Source organism: Nasonia vitripennis, chromosome 3 (genome assembly GCF_009193385.2).
Source record: "Nasonia vitripennis strain AsymCx chromosome 3, Nvit_psr_1.1, whole genome shotgun sequence".
NCBI lineage: Eukaryota > Metazoa > Arthropoda > Insecta > Hymenoptera > Pteromalidae > Nasonia > Nasonia vitripennis.
Window position 1 is genome coordinate 7994868 of NC_045759.1, and position 20187 is coordinate 8015054.

At 43.7% G+C, this 20187-nt stretch overlaps 4 protein-coding genes and 1 pseudogene across 4 annotated transcripts; 2 read left to right on the plus strand and 3 right to left on the minus strand.

Moving 5' to 3' along the window:
• Nucleotides 1-12: 12 nt before the first annotated feature.
• LOC103317413 lies at nucleotides 13-1066 on the minus strand. The gene is made up of 3 exons (XM_008215284.4): nucleotides 519-1066; nucleotides 303-442; nucleotides 13-225 (listed from the first exon to the last, which is right to left on the minus strand). The coding sequence occupies exons 1-3, from the start codon at nucleotides 692-694 to the stop codon at nucleotides 86-88; spliced, it is 456 nt and encodes a 151-aa protein (XP_008213506.1). The 5' UTR covers nucleotides 695-1066; the 3' UTR covers nucleotides 13-85.
• A 90-nt stretch (nucleotides 1067-1156) lies between these two features.
• On the minus strand, nucleotides 1157-2669 carry LOC100680417. The gene is made up of 5 exons (XM_003424170.5): nucleotides 2507-2669; nucleotides 2185-2416; nucleotides 1930-2116; nucleotides 1643-1860; nucleotides 1157-1578 (listed from the first exon to the last, which is right to left on the minus strand). The coding sequence occupies exons 1-5, from the start codon at nucleotides 2545-2547 to the stop codon at nucleotides 1231-1233; spliced, it is 1026 nt and encodes a 341-aa protein (XP_003424218.1). The 5' UTR covers nucleotides 2548-2669; the 3' UTR covers nucleotides 1157-1230.
• An 86-nt stretch (nucleotides 2670-2755) lies between these two features.
• LOC103317412 lies at nucleotides 2756-3835 on the minus strand. Its single transcript, XM_008215282.3, has 3 exons — nucleotides 3435-3835; nucleotides 3248-3368; nucleotides 2756-3179 (listed from the first exon to the last, which is right to left on the minus strand). The coding sequence occupies exons 1-3, from the start codon at nucleotides 3675-3677 to the stop codon at nucleotides 2791-2793; spliced, it is 753 nt and encodes a 250-aa protein (XP_008213504.1). The 5' UTR covers nucleotides 3678-3835; the 3' UTR covers nucleotides 2756-2790.
• Nucleotides 3836-5956: 2121 nt separating this feature from the next.
• LOC100122030 lies at nucleotides 5957-9618 on the plus strand (annotated as a pseudogene).
• A 3214-nt stretch (nucleotides 9619-12832) lies between these two features.
• On the plus strand, nucleotides 12833-13872 carry LOC103317440. The gene is made up of 2 exons (XM_016984678.2): nucleotides 12833-13288; nucleotides 13572-13872. The coding sequence occupies exons 1-2, from the start codon at nucleotides 13174-13176 to the stop codon at nucleotides 13802-13804; spliced, it is 348 nt and encodes a 115-aa protein (XP_016840167.1). The 5' UTR covers nucleotides 12833-13173; the 3' UTR covers nucleotides 13805-13872.
• Nucleotides 13873-20187: the final 6315 nt, after the last annotated feature.

Sequence of the window (20187 nt, forward strand, 5' to 3'; positions counted from 1 at the left end):
CCACCACAAGAGTACGGAAATATTTTGTATTTCATTCTACATGTACCACAAAACGGGCGTATAAGCTGTATGTATGTAGATGTTTTTAGCAAAACAAGGGCTTTTCATCTATTCTCTTTTTAAATGGAAAAGGATCCACATAAGCGCTAAATTTTGTACACATAGATTCTTGGTTTCTGTCCGATGCACGCGCTTCTTTCATCAAACGGTCGTACGTTACGTCGTCTGTAAATTTATTAAAATCAAGTATATTACACCACTGTTTCACATTAATTAGCTTTTACGCGTATTTCGACACTTACTCGATGCAAAATCCACTTGATAAACGCTTTTCAATTTCCCATTCCCTTCCAAACGCCTCTCCCCTGAATTTTCGTTCAACGACATGAACTTTTCTCGGCTCATCAGGACACTGTCGTCCTTTTCTTCCATTTGTTCGTGCCTGCATATATAAAAATTCGATCTCATAACAAGAAATACTTGCATCGAGCAAACCCATACAGATTTTCTATACGAACTTGTTTGTCCTCTGCGTGTAATCTTGAGAATTTTCTTGCTTGCAAATGCATGACCGATCCACATCAGGATTATGGCAGAAGACCCTGTGTCCTGTTCTCAGGGGTGGTTGCGAGGCTTTCTCGCGTAACGGCACCAGTCGAGGCCATAAAAAATCCTCTTGCGTTACCGAAAACATAGCCACGTCCTCAAGTGGCCACGTATTCGTCGGGAGAATCGTCCCTTTCCCTGGACTTGCTCGATCGGATGCGTCTGTCGACGACTGCAGGTCGGTGTAAGAATCTATCGCTCTTATCGAGTACCCAAAATATCGATCCCTTGACGAAGAGGATGAAAGCGACGGCCACGCGGTAGAGGATGTAGTGGAGAACCGCGTTTAGAAACGTCAACGCGAAACTCAGCGCAACCGATTCACTCGAGGTTAACATAATTTTCTGGATTATTTAGCGTTGAGACTTGGAATTTTCTAGGAAATTTTTCCGCGCGAGTCCGAGGCTGACTTTGGTTGTTTGCCGAAGGAGGAATCGGATGTTTGCTGACTCTATTCACACTCTTGACGTTCGGCTGTTTTTCGGCGGTTGGAACGTTTTGAAATAAGTGTATAACTAAACCGATAATCTTATGATAGAATAAAAAACTCTTTTCATCGCAGTAACGCACAGCACATAATGTATTTTCGAAAACAATCACAGAGCAAACGATTCAGTACACACATCAAGCCGAAAACACCGAGGAGTCGCTGACTTTGCGCGTCGGCGATACCGATCTTCCAGTGGCAGTGGTTTCCTTGCTGCCGTTGTTACCGCTCGCGGCTGCGTTTCTCGTCTCGGCGTTGTAGGACTTGCTCTTGAGCTTCGGCGTGGTATTACTGCCCGGTTGCGGGTGATTGTTGACCATCCGAACGTTCGGCGTCGAGAGCTTCATGTGGACCTGTTGTTCCTGTGGACAGCTGCGCTTCTGCACGCGTCCACTTGTCGTGGTGAAGATCGGTCGGGTCGTCGACTCGACGCAGCCGCAGTTCAGTCGGGTGATGGTTGTCATCGTGCCGCATGACTCCAGGTTCTACAAGTCGACATCGTTTATTCGTGTAACTTGGTTTTTTATCGGTTGATCGACCTGGACTTACGTCGAGGGGTGTCACTCTGTCACCGGTGTAGAGCTTGTCGTGCAGGTGCCTGGTCGGATGGGATGATGATTTCACGTCGGGGTACTGGTCACCTATGAGACGTCTGATCTCCTGGGTGTAGTACTTCTCGGTGTAATCGCGCCTGCGCTCCAGTTCCTTGATTTTCTGGAGTTTTCGCATGGCGAGCAGTGTCTGAGGATCGCTGCCTGGCTCGTATCCTGTGCACGACAGATCTCGTTAAATCTTTCACGATCCATGTAAGCTGCGTATAATGAAGCACACTCTACCTTTCTTGTCACTGTAATCTTGGCTCTTCCGCTGCAAATTTCCTCGCACCGCCAGATCATCGAAATCGTCGATGGTGTAGTTCGGTGTACGTTTGCTGTTCGGATACGGTGAGTAGGTCACATCCTGGAAGTACTTCTCCCGCTGTTTGAAGTCCGCCGCAATGTCCCGGTACTGCTGGTCCATGTCCTTCGACGCATCAAAATTTGATGTAACCCAATATTATAATACACCCGGATTACAGAAACGTAACTCACCCCGTGTCCATCGGGACTGATACTGGTGTCGCCGAGCGATAGCGAGTCATCGTTAGAATTGGCCGCTTCGTCGCTTGCTTTGAACTCATTGTCCGTCGGTGAGTCCAGGGATGGGTAGGTCCGCGAGTCCAGATAACGGGTCTCACTGGTGAACAGCTCCTGGGCGCAGTCACCCTTTGACGCGTACTGAGGATTTTTCCGAGATTTTTCCGGACGCGTGCTGTAGAGGTGTCTTTGTCGAACAGCAGATAAGTTTTAGTATCCGTTGCACAAGTTAACCTGAAAATATTTCTGACTAGGTTACCGATTTAGGTATACTCACTGATTTGGAAGGTTGCAGTGGTTCCGAGCGCGCGATGCCATTTTTTGGTAGCGGATATCAGTGTTGTCACTCCGAATTTCAATGCATTGGTTTCGATACTTTCGATAATTTTCTCTCAAGAAACGCGAGCCGCTGATGCCATTGAGGAGAGAGGAATGAACAAATGAAGGCGGAACACGAGACACTTCGTCGTGCTGTTCTTTTTCAGAGAACTGATATAGTATAAGTGGTACGAATAAAACAACAATAATAATTTCTTTCGAGCATTTTATTCAGAGTGCGGATCAACCAAGAGTCATCTTGTCCTCGCAGAGTGGTATCTCGAAAAGCCTCTTCCTCCTGAGTCTGGCGGCCCGTTTTCTTGGGCCCATCTTCATCTCGCGCATGATCTCCCCGCCGGTTTTGTTGATCATGTCCCGATACTCGCTGCTCCAAGGCGGCAGTACGCGCAGCATGAAATCCGGCTGGTCAGATTCGTCGAAGCGTTTCTTCTTCCTCTGCTTAGACTTGGCTTTTTCACTGCAGGGGTCAGGTTGGGCTTCAGAGTTACCCCCGCGACGACGTTTCATCAGCTCGGCGCGGGAACGGGTTTGCGGACGACAGATCGGTGGGACTTTATCGGTAGTGTCGTTGGGACAGGCCGCTTGTCTTTGATCGATCTGGGCTTGATCCTCTGGGGGATCGATAGGAACGAGTTAGCTCATACTGTGATGTATACTCTTCGATTGCGGTGGTCATTACCCATATGGTCAAAGTCGACCTGATAAGTCGACCTGAGCCTCTCGGCGTTGAACTGTCTCAGCGCGTCGGTCGACGGTCGTTTCTTCATGACGCTCAACATGTTCGGATTTTCCTTGAACATCTGTTAAACAGAATTCGGTGATTAATACCGCGACGAATTAACACATGGCGTGCGCAGCCTGTATACCTTTTTCAGACACGCGTCTATCTCGCTGAACTCGAGCGTCTCCGTTTTTGGACAAGCTCCAAGTTTCGGACTAGGCGCCTCTTCGGAAGCACAGGCGGATCGATCTTTGTCGGCCTGTCGAGGATCATTTTGTTTCGGGGATACAGGCGCCGCGACGCTACAGCGAAGATCGGTTCGTGGGAAGTAGAGCTTTCGGACTGGCCACAGGTAGTCTTTGCGGTAGATCGATTGGAGCCCTGACATATCGTTGGGCTTTGAGTTTGTCCTTTGTTGGATGAAATGCAAATCACTGTGAAATTGGGATAATCGAAAGGTGCGTGGATAGTGGGGTTATAAATTTTGAGGCCGAAATCTTTGTAGGTTAATCTGGAGCTGGGAGGTAAACATTCATTTTTTTTTCTGAATACACCTATACCTTACACGAACACACTGTTAACGATTTTCTATTCTTTTTTTTTTTCTATAAGCTGGCTCAATGTTGACATACACAAGTATATCAATTATTTCGGTTGATGAGAACGTTCGCGAGTATAAGCCAATCGTGAAATTAAGTTCAAATTATAATTCAATAAACCAATTCCAGGAATAAGCTGCCACTGCTTTTGGCACACGTTATATCCTCACTCTGTATGTATAGCTAGGCAATTATATTTTCCCAAAAAGGAGTTTCAGCATAACGCGTAATATTATGAGCTACGCAGCTTTCGAGAACTTTAAACGGAACCGAATATCATCAAGCACAATAGAAAAAAAAATTATTCGCTCATCTCGGAACACTCGGCATTCTTGTATTCACATCATAATCGAGTCGTCGAGGCTATCATCATAATCATCATCATTATCGAGTTCTCGCGCGATTCTTCTAAAAAAAGAGTCCGCCAACGTAAACCAACAGAGCCGACTATATACACACGCCGTTGACTGGTCCCTGACGGAAGAAGCTATAGGAGCTCACCCGCAGAGCTTTTAAACTCTTCCAAATTTAAGAACGAGGGAGCGAGGTTTCGCCGAGGCGACGACGACGCCTGACGAGCGCTTGCGTTTCTCCGGACAAGGTCGAGCTCGATGCGTTTCTTGATGTATTATGATGGATTGGCTATAGTTTTGATATAATGACTCTGCTGTGCCTTGTAAAATGATCTGGAAGCAGTATATTTGTGGCTTTACACGTTACGTAATCGGAACGAATAAATTTGAACTTTGCTGAAAAATTGCATTCAAAGTTTCATTTATAATTTGCAACTGTGCTTTGTAGCATGCAAGTGTATATGCGTATGTATTACTGATTTTCGGCTATCTACAAATGCGTGACGACGAGCAGTTATCACAATCTGTGCCAGTAGAAAATATTACGCGTTACCTTAAGCGTTGCGTTGCTATAATGGATGATAATAAAAGATTTTGGAAACCAAATCCGAAATTAAAAGCTGGTTGTATCAGTGAAGTGTTCATTTGGTGAGATATAATTTTCTATTTCTTTTTTATTTTAAGAAGTCTTTTAAATTATTATGTAATGGATTGGTATAAAGAATTGTCAAGTGTATTTAGCGAGATGCATTAATAATTTATTAAGTGTAATAGTAAGTATTACAGAATGACCTGTGAACACATAAATAACGCTGTTAATCTGTGGAGGGTTTCGCGATATTTTCTTTTTCTTTACAATAAACTTTACTGTAAACTCCGTAAGTCAATCCAGATTGCGGTATTACGCTCTTAAATCTTAAATGTTAAAAAACGTTTAAATGTTTGTTCAACCCTTAGGTGGGTAAGCGACCTGTTTTTGCATGGGAAAAAGCACAGCTTAGTGGAAAGCGACCTTTACGAGCCCTTATCGGAGCGTCTCAGCGAAACAGTCTGCAATGAACTTGAAGAGTAAACTGCATCTTAAATTATGTTCCAAAACTATAAATATAAAATGTTATCTTGCAATAGTCGTATAGTTAAATGATTGGAACAGTTTATTTTAGCTTTGAAACATGATTTGATGTTCGTAATAGAAAATATGTATAACTGTTAGAACAGAGCCTGGAATTTAGGGTTGACGAGGAGTGCAGCTAAGAAGAAAAAACCAAGATTTTGGAACGCTATAATACGCACATATAGATTAGAATTTTTCAAATTGTCATTGATATCGGTTTTTAGAGCCATTACGACGTATGTAATCAACGATATTCATATAATGATTAATAATGTCCGTAGCAAATGATAAGTTTAGTTATAAAACGTGCCTTGTTTAGGATCTTGATTCCACTAGCACTAGAGCAGATTTTATGGTACTCTACCCCTCTTCGACGATAACTGCTACTCAAGCTTATTTATACGTTACAGCAGCATGTCTTGTGTTGATAGAGGCATTTACGTTATTTCATACTTTTCACCACGTACTGCTAGGAATGAAAATGAAAATAGCTTGTACTTCGCTAGTTTATAGAAAGATAAGGGAACCTATTAGCATACATTTTCGTGTCAAAACAAGACTATAAATAAAAATATCAATCATACAATATAGATGCTGCGATTATCTTGCTTGTCTGCTGGCGGAGATACAGCTGGAAGGATAATGAATCTCATGTCAAGCGACGTGGCGTATTTTGATATGATAGCCATATATATGCCGTATCTCTTGATCACCCCTATGAAACTGCTTATCACGAGTTATCTTTTGTGGCGATACATCGGTTATGCAGCCTTTATTGGTGTCTCTTTGATGATTCTTCAGATATTCCAGCCCAAGGTGCAACGATTAAATTTCGTAACATGATAAATTTTTATCTTGTATAGATTTAAACAAAAATATATTTCTAGCCATCATATACAGATCGACGCGTAGTTTCGCGCGAATCACAAAGGTCGGATGGATCAAAGAGTTTTCAGAATAATCGAAGTAATCGATGGGATTCGCGCGATTAAAATGTTCGTCTGGGAAAAGTACTTCGAGAGGCTGGTTTACCATCAAAGAAGGTGGGTAAAAAGAGTGCTCTTTTCAGACACATAATAAAAAATAAAGTTGATGTTGGATTATTTTATTTTTACTAGACGAGAAATTGAAGTCTATGTTAAATTGTCAATGACGATAGCAGTAGCGTGTGCTTTCAGCGTTTTCTCGCATCGCTTGTCAGCATTCCTCTCAGTTATGGTTTATACATTTCAGTATGGTGCCGTTACATCTGTTACGATCGTATCCGTGATCCAGTATCTAGTAAGCTTGCGAACATCCATGACTTTCCTGGCGCTTTTCTGGCGCTCATCGATTCTTGGTGGATATCAAAGTTTCAATGAAAAGGATCCAAGTGTTATTCGAGCAGTCTTAATATAACGTTTATTTTTCAAAAACAATGAAAATACGTTCCGCATTTAAGGAATTTTTACTCCTAAATGAAGTTAAAGCGAGCGTCAGAAGTACTAAAAGTAATGGTGCCAATATCTCAATGAATCAAGTATCAGTTTCGTGGAAGGACGGTGAGCAGATTTTAAGAAATCTCAACGTCAATGTGGGTCATAACAAGCTTCACATCGTCATTGGGCCAGTCGGATCAGGCAAGGTTGGCACGAATTTTCAAAGCTACAGTTCTATAGATAACATTTTGGTGTCGTTTTCTTTTAGAGCACATTGTTGAAACTTATTTTGGGAGAGCTTCAACCGATTTCTGGGAAAGTATACGTCAATGGCAAAGTCTCTTATACTAGTCAAGAACCATGGCTTTTTTCGTCTTCAGTAAAAGACAACATAATTTTTGGTACAACGAGGAAAAGTATAGGGCAGTGACAAAAGTTTGTGCTCTACTATAAGATTTCAGTCAGTTGCCTTACGGAGACAAAACCTTGGTTACAGTAACAGGCTCGACTGCATAAACGGTTTACTTACTGACAAGATAAGGATTCTTGTCACGCATAATTTAAAATACTTAAATAAGGTCGATTCGATTATTCTACTCAATGGTGTAAGATTTTGAATATTTTTCTGTAGACTTTGTTTGAAGCGGGTAGTGAGTGCTAAAAATTTGTTTATTTCAAATGGCAACATTTTCAGGGTACGATAGAATTTCAAGGATCGTATTTAGATTTTCAGAAGCACGATAAGTATAAGAACTATTTACTTATGACATCGGAAGAGAAGGACTCAACAGTAGTCAATAAACACAAAAGAAACATTGATATCGGTACATTGGAAGTTATTCCGCCTGACTTAGTTCCAAATAAGGATATTAAAAATGATGAGCCTAAAGAGACAGAAGAACGTTAAAGGATTCGTTGCCAAGTCTTTGTATATTAGGTACATTAAGAATTTTGGTTCTTACTGTATAATTATTTTCACAGCATTTTGCTTTCTTCTCTCAATTCTGTTAATTTCCGCATTTGATTCTCGACTCGTCATGTGGTTAGTGTTGAAATGCCTATCAAATGAATAATATACACTCTTGAAACATACATTGTTTATCAAGTTAGTCTTACTATTTCAGGGCTGAACAGGAAGAAATGACTTCAAAAGACTCTGCTCACACTAGCGACAATGCAAGTCTTGCTAGCAATGCTGCAGTTTATACAGATGGCCAAAAGATGAGCTTCTCTTATTTTGGCAATTCGTTGAACATTTGCGGGGCTTTGATTTTAGCGGTCACGGTCACATCAATCGTTAAGAATATCCTTTATTTCAAGGGGATGCTTAACGCTAGTGAGAAAATTCATAATAGCATCTTTGCTAGTTTTATACAAACCTCGTTAAGATTTTTTGACGTCAATCCGTCTGGTGAATTTAAGCATTGCAACGCCGGTATTTAAATATTTATTAATTAAGGTTTACACATTCTGACGCAGGACGAATTTTAAATCGTTTTACAAAGAACACATATGCCATCGATGAAACATTGCCTAGAACCAGCTTTGATGCAATGGACAATATGCTAAGTTGCGTTTCTCTGATTTTGCCAGTTTTAATTGTCAATTGATGGAGCGTATTTCCGATGTTGGTCATCATATGTTTGTATTATAATTTAGCGAGAATTATCTTACCAACTATTGTAGGCCTTAAGAAGCTACAGGACAATGGTACAGTCATTTAAATTCGAATTAAATTGATTACTTTGATCCAGCGCCATAAAATTTAAAGCATTTATACATCTGTTTAAAGCTAAAATTCCAGTTCTATCTGACGCGACCTCGTCCCTTTCCGGTCTACTGACGATTCGCAGTCGAATTTTCGACTTCTGTCAGGATCGCCATACCTCGGCTTCATACTTAGTATGGACGACTTCGGCCGCATTTGGAGAATGGCTGGATTTGATAACCCATTCAATTTGGATTGCTGTTGCATTGAAAAATGACAACACAAACAGCAGTGATGTTGGTTTAACGCTACTACAGCTCCGTTACATCGGCTGGTGTTTGCAGTTGTCGCTCGTGCAGAACTAAATAATGTTATGCACGAGATGACAAGTGTTGAGAGAATTTTTCAATTCGTGGATTTGGAAAAAGAAATTGACGCAGTTATGGAGCCTGCCGTTAAACCTGCCAACGACTAGCCGGATAAGGGAGAAGTGATTTTCAAGCGAGTATATTTGAGATACTCCCAAGAGGCTGAACCAGTTTTGAAGAATCTCACTTTCACGATTGAACCTACAATGAAGGTAAGGCTTAAAGTTATCATTGTCCGAGCATAGTAATGAAATAAAGGAATACGAACTTTCAGATAGGAGTAGTCGGACGCACCGGCGCTGGAAAATCGTCCTTGATATCTGCCCTCTTCAGGCTAGCTAATATCGATGGCACGTTGTTGATCGACGGCATCGACACCAAGAAAATTAGTTTATCGGATCTGCGCAGTCGTATTTCCATCATCCCCCAAGAGCCAGTTTTATTCTCTGCATCGTTGAGAGACAATCTCGATCCGAAACACGAGTACGATGACGCTTCCCTCTGGTCAGCTCTGGAGAACGTTTAGTCTCTGTTTAGCTCGTGCGATTGTTCAAGTAAAAACAAGATTCTGGTACTGGATGAAACCACTGCTAACGTTGACGCTGCCACTGACGAGCTCGTTCCGAAAACCATAAAGGTTGCGTTCAAAGACTGCACAGTGTTGATCATCGCTCAAAGACTGAATACCATAATGGACAGTGACAAGCTACTGGTGTTGGATAACGGAGAAGTCGTAGAGTTTGACCACCCGTCGGCTCTTCTGGAATGACGGTTATTTCTTTAAAATTCTACAGCAAAGTAAACGATGATGAAGTATCGGTACAAAAAATGCATTCACTGACTCAAAAATCCTCGAAACCAAACCATCCTTGCAGCTCTAACGGAATAACCCGACCTCTGACTTTGACTCTCGCCGGCGGGCACTAGTCTCTCCGCCAGACTGGCTTAGATCCAATCGAAACTCTGGCCGGCGCTGCATAATGAGTCCGGCCGTTTCCGCAAACGCCTACGCGTCGCTGTTTTGGCGGGCCGATGTGGAACAAAGCCCTGAGAATCGTCGCGCGCTCACACGTGGATTTGAAAGCTTCGCAAAGATGGCTTTATGGGAGCTCTGTGAGCTTGAAAGCTTTTGCTCCACTCTCTGCTTCCAACAACGTTTCCAAGCTTTGTGTATTTTCGCTAGAAATCCAGTTCCAAAGATTAATTATATTCCATCGGATTAGGATAGCTGTTAGCGAAATTGAGCATCGGTACAGTGTCGAGGGAAAAAATATTCGGAGAAACTCGCCGATTTCTCGTTGCGATCCGAAACATATCGGACGGAAATAGAGCCCACAAGTTTAAGGCCGGCTGTACGTAGCCCGTACAGGCTATTCCCTATTTCGAGATTTCCTATACGAAAATAAATGCGAATTGTATAATGATGTATAAACAGGCTTGTGTTTTGTTAGCAAACACGGTTACGGCTTCTGATATAGCCGTTTCATTATGACGGGGAACGAGGCGCGTGGCGTGTGCGCGAGGATCGAGTTAATTCTGAAAATTCGAAAGCAATAAGCAAATGTATAATAGCGATGAAAAAACGTCCGATCAATCTTAAATAACGCAACCATACGACTTTACACGTCATCCAATCTCCTCTCAGGAGGACTCGCGTCGAAATCGCGCTTGCAAGCGCTGCACTAAAACTCGCGTTTTACGATTATACAGAAAAAGCAACAGCGGTGCCGCGACCACCTTGTGCTCTAATTTCTCGTTTCCGCTATGTGTTCAGACCTGTTATACAAGCTCCTCGACGTCTCTTTTCCTCTCGATCAGCACCTCGAGAACTTTTCAACCGACTTTGACCGCAAATCTCTCGCGCACGTATACGAAAATTCCACCTTAACCCTGTTCGTCGCGCGAGAAGCTTGCTGTTTTATTATCCGCATACACAGGCGGAAAGAAGAATGAAACGCAGGGAGAGAAGCCCGGCGACGGGGGCGACGCGACGATTGCCGTTTCTAAAGATACCGCTGCGTCCACCGTCGCCCGAAATAAATCGGCCGTGACGTCACACGCGGCAGCGCGAAAACTGTGCTAGTATGTACTGCATGACACGCAAAGTATAAGGGTCTCGGACGTCGAGGTGTTCGAGGTCGAGCCCGGCTTTTCTGGAAAAATCGGTTTCGATATCGGTACAAACGCTTTCCGACGATTATAACCGAGAGACAGTGTCGCGGCCAGTAGATTAGGGCCGAATTGTGCCAGACGATCGGTTTATTTTTAATCCTCTCTTCGTGATGGATTTATTTTTCGCGGCTAATGGTCACGTGTCCGCACAGATCACGATGCCGATCACACGTGCAGCGCGATGTATACAAAGCTATATCGGTAAAAAATTCTAATTAGCCGGTTCCCGAGGCGTGAAAAGAATAATTCTCGCATAAAAAAAGCGCGAGCGGCAGTCTGCCAAGGCAGCCGATACGTTTCTCGGAACAGATTCCCGCTGCGCGTCGATATAATCGACGGGATACGGCTTTTTCATCGTCGCCGCACGTGCAAGCTCGAGCTTTATTATAATAACGCGAGCTTTCTAGCGCTATAAGTGGGGGATGAATGAATATTCGAGGAATTTAATTTTCTTCGTCATCATCTCGGCGCTAGAGTTTATGTAGTCGAAACGCTGTCATTAATTTATCCTCGATTTTTCTTTCATGTTCCCGCGAGAGATCGAGTATCCTTTGGAGAGCTACGCGCGCGGGTAATTAATTCGAGAAGAAGAGATCGTCAGAGAGCTGCGAGTGAGCTGTATTTTCTTTTTTTAAAGAAACAGCGTTGAGTCACGAGGGCTGTGATACTCGACTGCCGTAATCCCGTTGATTCATTAGCACCGAGAGGCCAGTAGAGAGTGTGAATTTATTTTCAAAATTGTAAATTTATATACAGCTTTCCATCGAACCAGTGTATAGCGGGTAGAAAATACTTTAATATTCGCGCAAGCAAAGATCCGAATCGAAAAGACGACGAACAGTCTAAACACTGTAAAAACTATTCTAGGAAAAAATAATCAGATCAGCCTTTCGCGTCTTTCCGCGTAACGGCCGCGGGACCGAGGCGTGTTACGTAGAATCTTTATAAATAAAAACACACTTTAAGCGACAAAAACACACGCACAATGTCCTCTCTTGCACCGAAATAGTGTCTTCTCGCTTCTGGGTAAAAGTTGTTCCGCATAAAATCGGCTTTATATACGCTTCTTTTGTGTCCCACTGCAGCGACGTGAACTCTCGATGATAATTCTGCGTTTTTAAAGGGAACCCGTCGCTCCTCGTTTTCGTGAGAATTTCTTCCCTCGACGCTTTGTTCGCTTATCCTCTCGGGGCGAATAAATTATATTTCGTTTATTTTCTTTCGTCACGCGGTCGCGGAGACTTTGTCGCTCAACACAAAGTGCCCGTCAGTCGCGGGATCGAAGAGTTGTGGAGACAGGCGCAAACAGGAAATTCTTCCAAAGAGAGAAAAAAAGGAAAGTCCTTTGTGAAGAGCCAGCAGCGGAGTGCTCTATTCCGAAATAAACGGCGAGAGGTACACGGCTCTTGGGTCGTTTGCCTCCTATTATCCTCGGCTTTCCGCGGCGCGTTCCAGCTGATGCGCGCACTTCCGAATCAACGCGCGACTCTCCGGAGAGAGCGATGCGTCTTTCGTTCGACGAAGAGCAGCGAGTGAGCGGTGTTTGAGATATTGCTCGATAAAAAAAAAAAAAAAAAAAAAAAAAAACTGCTATTTAACAAAAGCGTAGCAGCTTCAATTCCAATCGCAATAATCGTTCGCGCGCGCGAGCATAGCGCCAATCTCGCTGCTGTGCGCGAGTGTGTAGCATAAAGAAAGCTCGCGTACACGCACACACAGCGAGAGGCGGAAGGACAGGAGTTTTAAAATAGGCCCCTGGCGGGAGGGAGCGCGCTCTGCCAATGGTCCAAAGGCCATAGCACGCGCAAAGCTCGCCAGTAGTCGATCGCGATCGTAGCCGGCGGTGAGCTCGATCTTTCGTGCACACACACTCTGCGTGTACCGCGATCTGTGTAGGTCGTATAAGCGATGTTAAGTCACGGCCGCCGGTATAAGTAATCATCGCTGTGCTTCCGTCGCTTGCACCTACTTGTTCCTGAGTGGGAGTTCTGTGCTTTATGCTACGTATTGCAGTGCTGGTTCAGTGTGTCGAGCAAACATCGAGTGTGTATTATATTGAGAGTGAGAAGCAAAGAGGAGGAGGATGTTGACGGGGTCTGGAGAATAGGTGCCGATATGAGGAGGTAGAGAAGTCGCACATACAGTGCTGTTGATGTCGAGCCTTGTGTGCGCCGGCCTGGAATCACGCTACGCCACGGACTACGACCTGGCACTCATGGGCATTCAAAGCACCGCTCAGTTCATCGACAAGTACCACCACATCATAGGTAAGTTTTCCATTTCCTAAATACTATCCAGCTTTGTTCAAATCGAGATGACTCGACGCGAATCGAAAGCTTCTCGAGAGTCGTGAAAAGCTCGCGCGCGCGCGCGCGGGCGAGCAGGAAGATAAATCGGTATATGGCTCTCTCGGTAAACATCGTATATCACGAAAATATTTGCTCCTCGCCTTTGCTGTCCTATAACGAAGCTTATATGCACGTCACCGAGAGCTGTATACTTTCGCGCGCTCGCGAGCTTTTATTTATCGATCTCTCGATATACGCACAGAGCCGCAGTGTCAACGGCCGAACTTTTTTGATGATGATGATGATGATGATGATGATGATTATGGAACCGTGACTTGTGCATCAGCTCCTCTACGTACGCTGCAATTGCGGCGTATCTTCCTCTTCTTCTCATCCTTATCTCCTTGTTGTTCCCTCTGTGTGGTGTATTGTGCGCCGAGGCCTATTCAGACCGAGATTTCAAGTGACACGCTTACAAGCTCTCTCGTATTGTGAGAGATGTGTATTGTTATTATTGTCGTTTGCGATGAATAATAAAAATGTTGTTTATTGCTCGAAAGCTAGTTGTTTGACTTTTATTTCGACGATCCTTACATTGCTGTGCTCTATTATATTATAGCTCTTTTCTCTAAGACGCGCGATTATTCTTTCGAAAATGAAAATTTTACGAGCGTCTACCAAACATCCTAATATCCGTTATGGATGTACGGTGTTTACCGTTGATAGTCACGGCTAGAACGAACGTGTGTCGTAAAATTGAAGCGCAAGGCGTTTTTTAAAGATAATTTAGCAAGTTATTTCGCAAATATTTGGATAAGCAAACGAAAATATTATCCCGCAAAGTTTATAAATATTAACCGGTGAATAGATAGCTCGACGCGTGTACTGCACCTTGCGCACGTGTCAACGGCAACGAAATCTACTTAAATTCCACTAATAGCTCGACGATATGAAATATCGCGTCAAAACACATGATCGTTAACGTCCTACCGTAAATTACAAACCCATAAACAAACAAAAAAACTCCTCGTCTTTCATCGGCATGACGAAAAATAAACCTCGAATTAATTATAAGTCGCTTTTGAAACCGAAGCAGACATAGAGGAGAGGATCCCCACCCACGTTTACTATCAGCTACGTCAGTCAGTCTCTCTCTCTCTCTCTCTCTCTCTCTCTCTCAGACAATTCGAAAATTGGCATGTACGATCGACAGCTGCCGATCCGCCGGTGTATTTCGGGCAGCTCGGAGTTTACTACACTCGTGCGCATACATATGGACAGAGAGCAGCATCTGCAGCGGGGATTTCCTGCGCATCCTATCGCGCGCCTGGACCAGTAGTGATTTCGTTCACCTTTGTGTGCAGCAGTGAGAGCTGTTCGTCTGGATATAGGCTTTATGCGAATGGGTCTTGGAAGAGATTGAGATTATTTATTTATGGGCATATTTAAGACGCATGATTTTTGATATTTTATGGTTTTGATTTGAACGGAAAGCTTGCCTTTGAAATTCGCAAATCTGTCGTGTTATTTCGAAGGGGTGTTGTAAAGTATAGTTTTGATATCGACAGCTGATCCAAAATTAGAACTGCGTGTGCAGGAACATCGACTATTTATTAGTTATTCTCCGAGGTGTCCGAAACGCGCCGTCAGATCTGTCAGCGTAAATTCCGTCAGTTACAAAATGTCAACATCCAATATCTGTGTATCAGTCATATAAATACTCGTTTTTTATACACCTTTCCACCTTCTGCTCTAATCATCCCAGCCAACATGAGTCCAGCGTTGAATATCGACTCGTCACTCTTTCAGGACACGTGTTAACTCCCTTTTTCCAATCCTCTATCGATCTTCCTTCCGAATAAGCATTTTTCTCCGAATTAATCCGGACCTCTCCGGTATCGACCAGCCGCACATATCCCCTGAAAGTTCGCGCGCTATTATCTTTGCACAAAAGGGATATAAGCAAGCAAGCGCGTCGGACGGAAATACAAATCGAATCTCGAACCGCTGCATCGTTTTGGATGGCTTCTTGCCAACGGTCTCGCAGCTCGCGCACACACGGCTGCTTTATAATGAGTCACGATTCAAATCGCGCGGAGGAAACGCGCCTTCGGGGGTGTCGTTGTTGTGTGGTGAAGGGATTTTTGAGTTTATTTATAAAAGTGTGTTCGTAGGTTTGAAAAGTGGCGATTGAATGGTCGATTTTTAGCCGATCGGCAGCGTTTGTTGCTTTCGATATTTACACTTTACAAGCGGTATAAAACCGTTGTGCGGATTATTTTATTACTAGGGAATGAAACATTCTTACGGTAAATTCAAATATAATCACTTTCTGATAGACAGAAAATTATAATCGCCCGTTGGCACTGATAGAAAAACAAATAGTCAGCTGTCAGCGATGATCGCGCGGGAGGCTGCATTTTTTGATGAGATAATTTGCAGAGAGATTCATTATAATAATGTTTACACGCGGGGAATCCGATAATAAACGACGGAAGCACGTGCGGTTTTAAAGGCCGCTTGCTGAGCCGCACGTGGATGTATTCGCACATACGTCATCGCTCTGTAATATTCATGATGTCTTGCTCATAATCTCGAATAAAATAAAGGAAAGAACATTTTTTAAGTATCCTTTCAAAACAGGCTTGTTTCTTAGAAGCGGGAATAAAAACTATTAATCGCTTACTCGTATGATTTATAACAATTTGCATTTATTTATAACAATTTGTAACGATTTAATTGTAACACTTTTTGGAGTTGAGTCTTACCGCATGACATTATCCACTTACGCGCCTCTATATATAATAATCTGTATAAATTGTAACGAATTTCAAAAAGACAGTTATTGTTTCACCTTTAAATTCGTTATTTACGCGACGGATTAAATTTTATAATCATCATTCGGAGATAAAGTGTATATAAAGTGAAACGTTACAAGATCGTACTTATTCCTGCGGTTCTCGGATTATTTACGCCGCGGCATAAAAAGTCCATAAATTCTCGTTTTTACGCATTATAAATAAAAGTTTTAAGACCCTACAATTAGCCTGTTGCTCATTCCTCTATCAAGAATAAAAAAAGGTTTTCCTCTAATTTAAGAGCTTTTACCGTTCAAGTTTTATAAGATTATCCACCAATTAAAACCTTCATTCCAATTCGCAATTTAAAAAACAATGGGAACAACGAAGAATCCAATCAACTCTAAAAATCGCTGGGCGTGTATAGAACCGAGAGAGAGAGAGAGAGAGAGAGAGAGAGAGAGAGAGAGAGAGAGAGAGAGAGAGAGTAGTTTCACGCACCGCGCGTCAAGGAAATTTTCTAAGGCTTTTTCGCGAGAGAGAGAGAGAGAGTGACGCGGTCACGTCCGGCACATTCGTCGAAAAGGTAATTTACGATACGACGTCGCGCGCGCCGTCGTCGCCGCCAACTTTTACTCGAGCGGCGTAAAAAATTTTTAGCGGTGCTTAAATTCGAGTTTTTCCTCGGGACCGAAATGAAATAAGCTATATACACACACCGGGGAGTGACGAGCGAGTTGCTTTTCCGATAGGCTCTTCTGTAACTGTCCGTGCTTTTAATATACATTTTACGCGCTCGGATATTTTCGCCGATGGTTTTATTGGAGGAGATTATTTCGAAGCTGTTGAATAGTGTGCGGAGATCGTCGAGTCCTGAAGTGTGGAATCGTGGAAATATTTTACAAATTGCTTTTAGGCTGCTTTCGCGCGTATATGACTGAAAAATAGTCGCCTCGCGAGAGAGAAACAATAACAAACAACTTTTTACAAGTTGATTGATGCGGTGTCAGCTTTCAGCAAAAATGCACTCAGCGCGTGTCGTTTTCCGTCAGTCACAGTCGCTTGAAAACCGGATTATGTTTTAGAGCTTGCAAAGCTCAAACATAATCTCAAACACCCGATATTGAATCACACCGCGACCTCACGATGATTTTCCAAGGGCTCACGTGAGAGAAAGAGAGAAAAGTAGTAGCTTTCGAGACTCTCTGGAAAATAAAGAGAGAAATATGCGGAAGAAGCCGACAGGCAACGAGCCAGTAGCCGAGAGAGAAACTCCCGGAGAGAAGAAGCTCATTGAAGAAATTATGTGGAGAATGCAGCGACCTAATTATCGTGGGTGTTCCAATTATGCCAATTATAACGTAAGCGCGCTCTTGCGCGGATGATGATGATGATGATGGTATTTGCTAAAACGAGCGCGATAAATCTCTCGAGCAAATTTTCTCGAGCTTTATTTCTGCAGAAGCGTCGTGATTTATTGTTTCTTCGCGCGAGCGCTGCAGAATAATCAAGAGCTTGCAACGAAAAAGCTCTCTTCTCGATTCGCTACATACTCGAGTCTACGCACACTATCCGATAAAAAAAGCTCTGGACAGAGTACACGAGCCATCTCGAAAAGCTCAAAACGTATCGGCGCGCTAATCCGCGAAATTCATACCGGCAGCGGTTATTCGGTCTGGCATGCGCCACGGTCGCGTAATCCATAAATAACGGACAGCCCCCTTCTACTCGGACTCGCGTTATTTCTTTCTCTCGCTCCCCGCATTCACCGCTTGCTTCTGCTGCTGCATCATCCTCGTCATCAGAGCCTCGACGTCGCGCGGCGGCTATTATTATTGTTATTATCGTAGCGAATAAAGGGGAGTCGCTGCAGGAATGCGCGCGACGAGGTGGTGGGTGTCATGTGCTTTGAGCTCACGAGACCGCGGAGCTATTTCTTTGATGCAACGAGAGCTAGCGTGCGATATAGTTAATTCGGGGATATTTTTTTGAAGTTGCAGTTTTCTGTTTTTTTTTTTTTCGAATGGTACACATAGCATGAAATACTTGTATGTTTGTAAGAAAGTGAACATTATTATTCAGAAGCAATATAATCGTGGTATAGCGTCTCGACGAAAGGCCAAAGGCCTTGGAGGTGGTTCTAGGGTACATAAAATTCTGGCAGATGCTCGCTTGTTTATAACTGCGTTCGATGAGTCGAATTCGAGCCGGTCGGACATTTTTGTTTTATGCTCCAAGTCGAACGGCTGTTTCTACCGGTTTTATGAGATGCGGTATTATAAATACAAAGATGTATTTATACGTGTTATATTTTTTTTTAGTTTAACTTTGGAAAGGTGTTACGCGGCGTTGGGCATCATGGTTATTTTTAGAAAGGCTGCGCGCATTAAAAAAATAGAATCGCAGATTTGTTCGGTGAATCGATGAATTATTACATTTCAGCGTTTTATGCGAGCGTGGTTTCAAAGCTCAATGCCATCTGGCGATGAAGCTTCGACATCACGAGTGAAGCATAACAACTCAACGGTTGGTACACGATAACGAGTTAAACAATCCATCTGTAAGTAGAATCGGTCGACGATTCCATAATTCACTCCGTTCGAATTTCCCGCCACTTCAGGTCGCAAGCTCTTCTTCTCTCGTCGGCAATGTACCGCGCAGCGCGTCGAAAACCTCCAGCCGCTAAGATCGCACTCTTCCTAATCCTCGGAGTTTGCAAGCTCCCCCCCCCCCCACGACTGACCGTACAGTGGCGACGCCTCGTTCGAATACGCAGAATCAGAAGAAACAGCGCGGCACATTGAAAACCGAGTCTCTCTCTCTCGCGCGAGCTTTTCCGCCGGCAGACGAAGACGCGCCGACCTTGCGGTGTATTTTTGAACGCGCCTAATAATAATTCGCGCATTTTATAACGGGCGAAAAGAGAGAGAGAGAGAGAGATAGAGAGGTTGAAGCTCGCTCTCTACTCGTTCGTTGAGAAAAGCCGGGCCAGACACTGCTCGGCCGATTTTAATATACACGCTATATTCGCTGCACAGTAGCCTGACCAGACGGTTTTCCCGACGCCTTTCTCTCTCTCTCTCACTCGGATTTCATAGTCGTAGTAGGCGTCGTCGTCTTTGTGTCTGCCTCTCTTTTTTGTACGATTCCGCATCGCGCGTATAGTTTTTTCCCTCCGCTCTTGTTTTCACGAGGGCCGGTAAATTTTTATTTTTCTTTCACCGCGCGAGCTTTTGTTTACGGACTTATCGAATATTACTCGCCCGTGCACGTATACATATACATACGTTAGAGGAATGTTTGGCTGGCTTTGAGAAGAAAAATGAACGGTCTATTTCCGGTTTCTCTCTCTCTCTCTCTCTCTCTCTCTCTCAGCCGCGACCTTTAACCGCTGCGTCGACGCAAACAACTTCTATGCGTACGTGTCCGTCAGATTTTAAAAGCTACTACGCTTCTCGTCTCTACAGGTATTCATTTTTCCGCAGCCGTATACTTGAAATTTTCGCGGCTGCGGACGTTCACACGCGCAACTAGTCGTCGCGGGCGAACGATAGCGATCATGTGAGCCGACGCCGCCGCCGACGACGGAGGCGGCCGAAGGGGGGCTCCGAAATTAACGGCGCGGTATTTCTGGCTCGATTGTCCGGCGAAAAATAGATACGCTTTGGCCGTACCGGATTAAAAGACGCCGATGTGTGTGTGTGTGTGCGTTCTTTTTCTCTCTCGACTGCAGTCTGTTGATGCTACTCTCTCTCTTTTTTAGAGCTTGCAGTTGTAAGGGCTTTTGGTTGGTTTATTGCACGATGTAGGTGAGCTTTTTAGAAGGTCGAGCTCTGACGACGGCGAATCGTCGAGTACATCAAACGCGGCTTATAGGTTCGAGTTGAATGAATTTCCAGCGCAATGACGCGGACGCTGCAATTTTTTCGTTTATTTGATCCGCCTCGTCGTGCGTCAAGGCAAAAATGCGCGCAGAAAGAAACCTTTTTTCTCGTACTGCGTTTTTTAATTAAAAACGCGAGTCTATACGAGGTTTTGTTTGCGAATTTATCGTTCGTGCGGAATAAGCTCTCTGGCAAT

What these genes read in the sequence shown, in the direction of transcription:
- LOC100680417 (XM_003424170.5), bottom strand. Translation starts at nt 2,547, where the DNA reads ATGGCATCGCGCGCTCGGAACCACTGCAACCTTCCAAATCA. An exon ending in CACTGCAACCTTCCAAATCA is followed by an intron (nt 2,417 to 2,506) that starts GTGAGTATACCT and finishes TGTTCGACAAAG; the next exon opens with ACACCTCTACAGCACGCGTC. An exon ending in TCAGTCCCGATGGACACGGG is followed by an intron (nt 2,117 to 2,184) that starts GTGAGTTACGTT and finishes GATGCGTCGAAG; the next exon opens with GACATGGACCAGCAGTACCG.
- LOC103317412 (XM_008215282.3), bottom strand. Translation starts at nt 3,677, where the DNA reads ATGTCAGGGCTCCAATCGATCTACCGCAAAGACTACCTGTGGCCAGTC. An exon ending in TAGACGCGTGTCTGAAAAAG is followed by an intron (nt 3,369 to 3,434) that starts GTATACAGGCTG and finishes TCTGTTTAACAG; the next exon opens with ATGTTCAAGGAAAATCCGAA. An exon ending in GGTCGACTTTGACCATATGG is followed by an intron (nt 3,180 to 3,247) that starts GTAATGACCACC and finishes TCGATCCCCCAG; the next exon opens with AGGATCAAGCCCAGATCGAT.
- LOC103317413 (XM_008215284.4), bottom strand. Translation starts at nt 694, where the DNA reads ATGTTTTCGGTAACGCAAGAGGATTTTTTATGGCCTCGACTGGTGCCG. An exon ending in TACACGCAGAGGACAAACAA is followed by an intron (nt 443 to 518) that starts GTTCGTATAGAA and finishes TTATATATGCAG; the next exon opens with GCACGAACAAATGGAAGAAA. An exon ending in TCAAGTGGATTTTGCATCGA is followed by an intron (nt 226 to 302) that starts GTAAGTGTCGAA and finishes ATAAATTTACAG; the next exon opens with ACGACGTAACGTACGACCGT.
- LOC103317440 (XM_016984678.2), top strand. Translation starts at nt 13,174, where the DNA reads ATGTCGAGCCTTGTGTGCGCCGGCCTGGAATCACGCTACGCCACGGAC. An exon ending in CAAGTACCACCACATCATAG is followed by an intron (nt 13,289 to 13,571) that starts GTAAGTTTTCCA and finishes ATATACGCACAG; the next exon opens with AGCCGCAGTGTCAACGGCCG.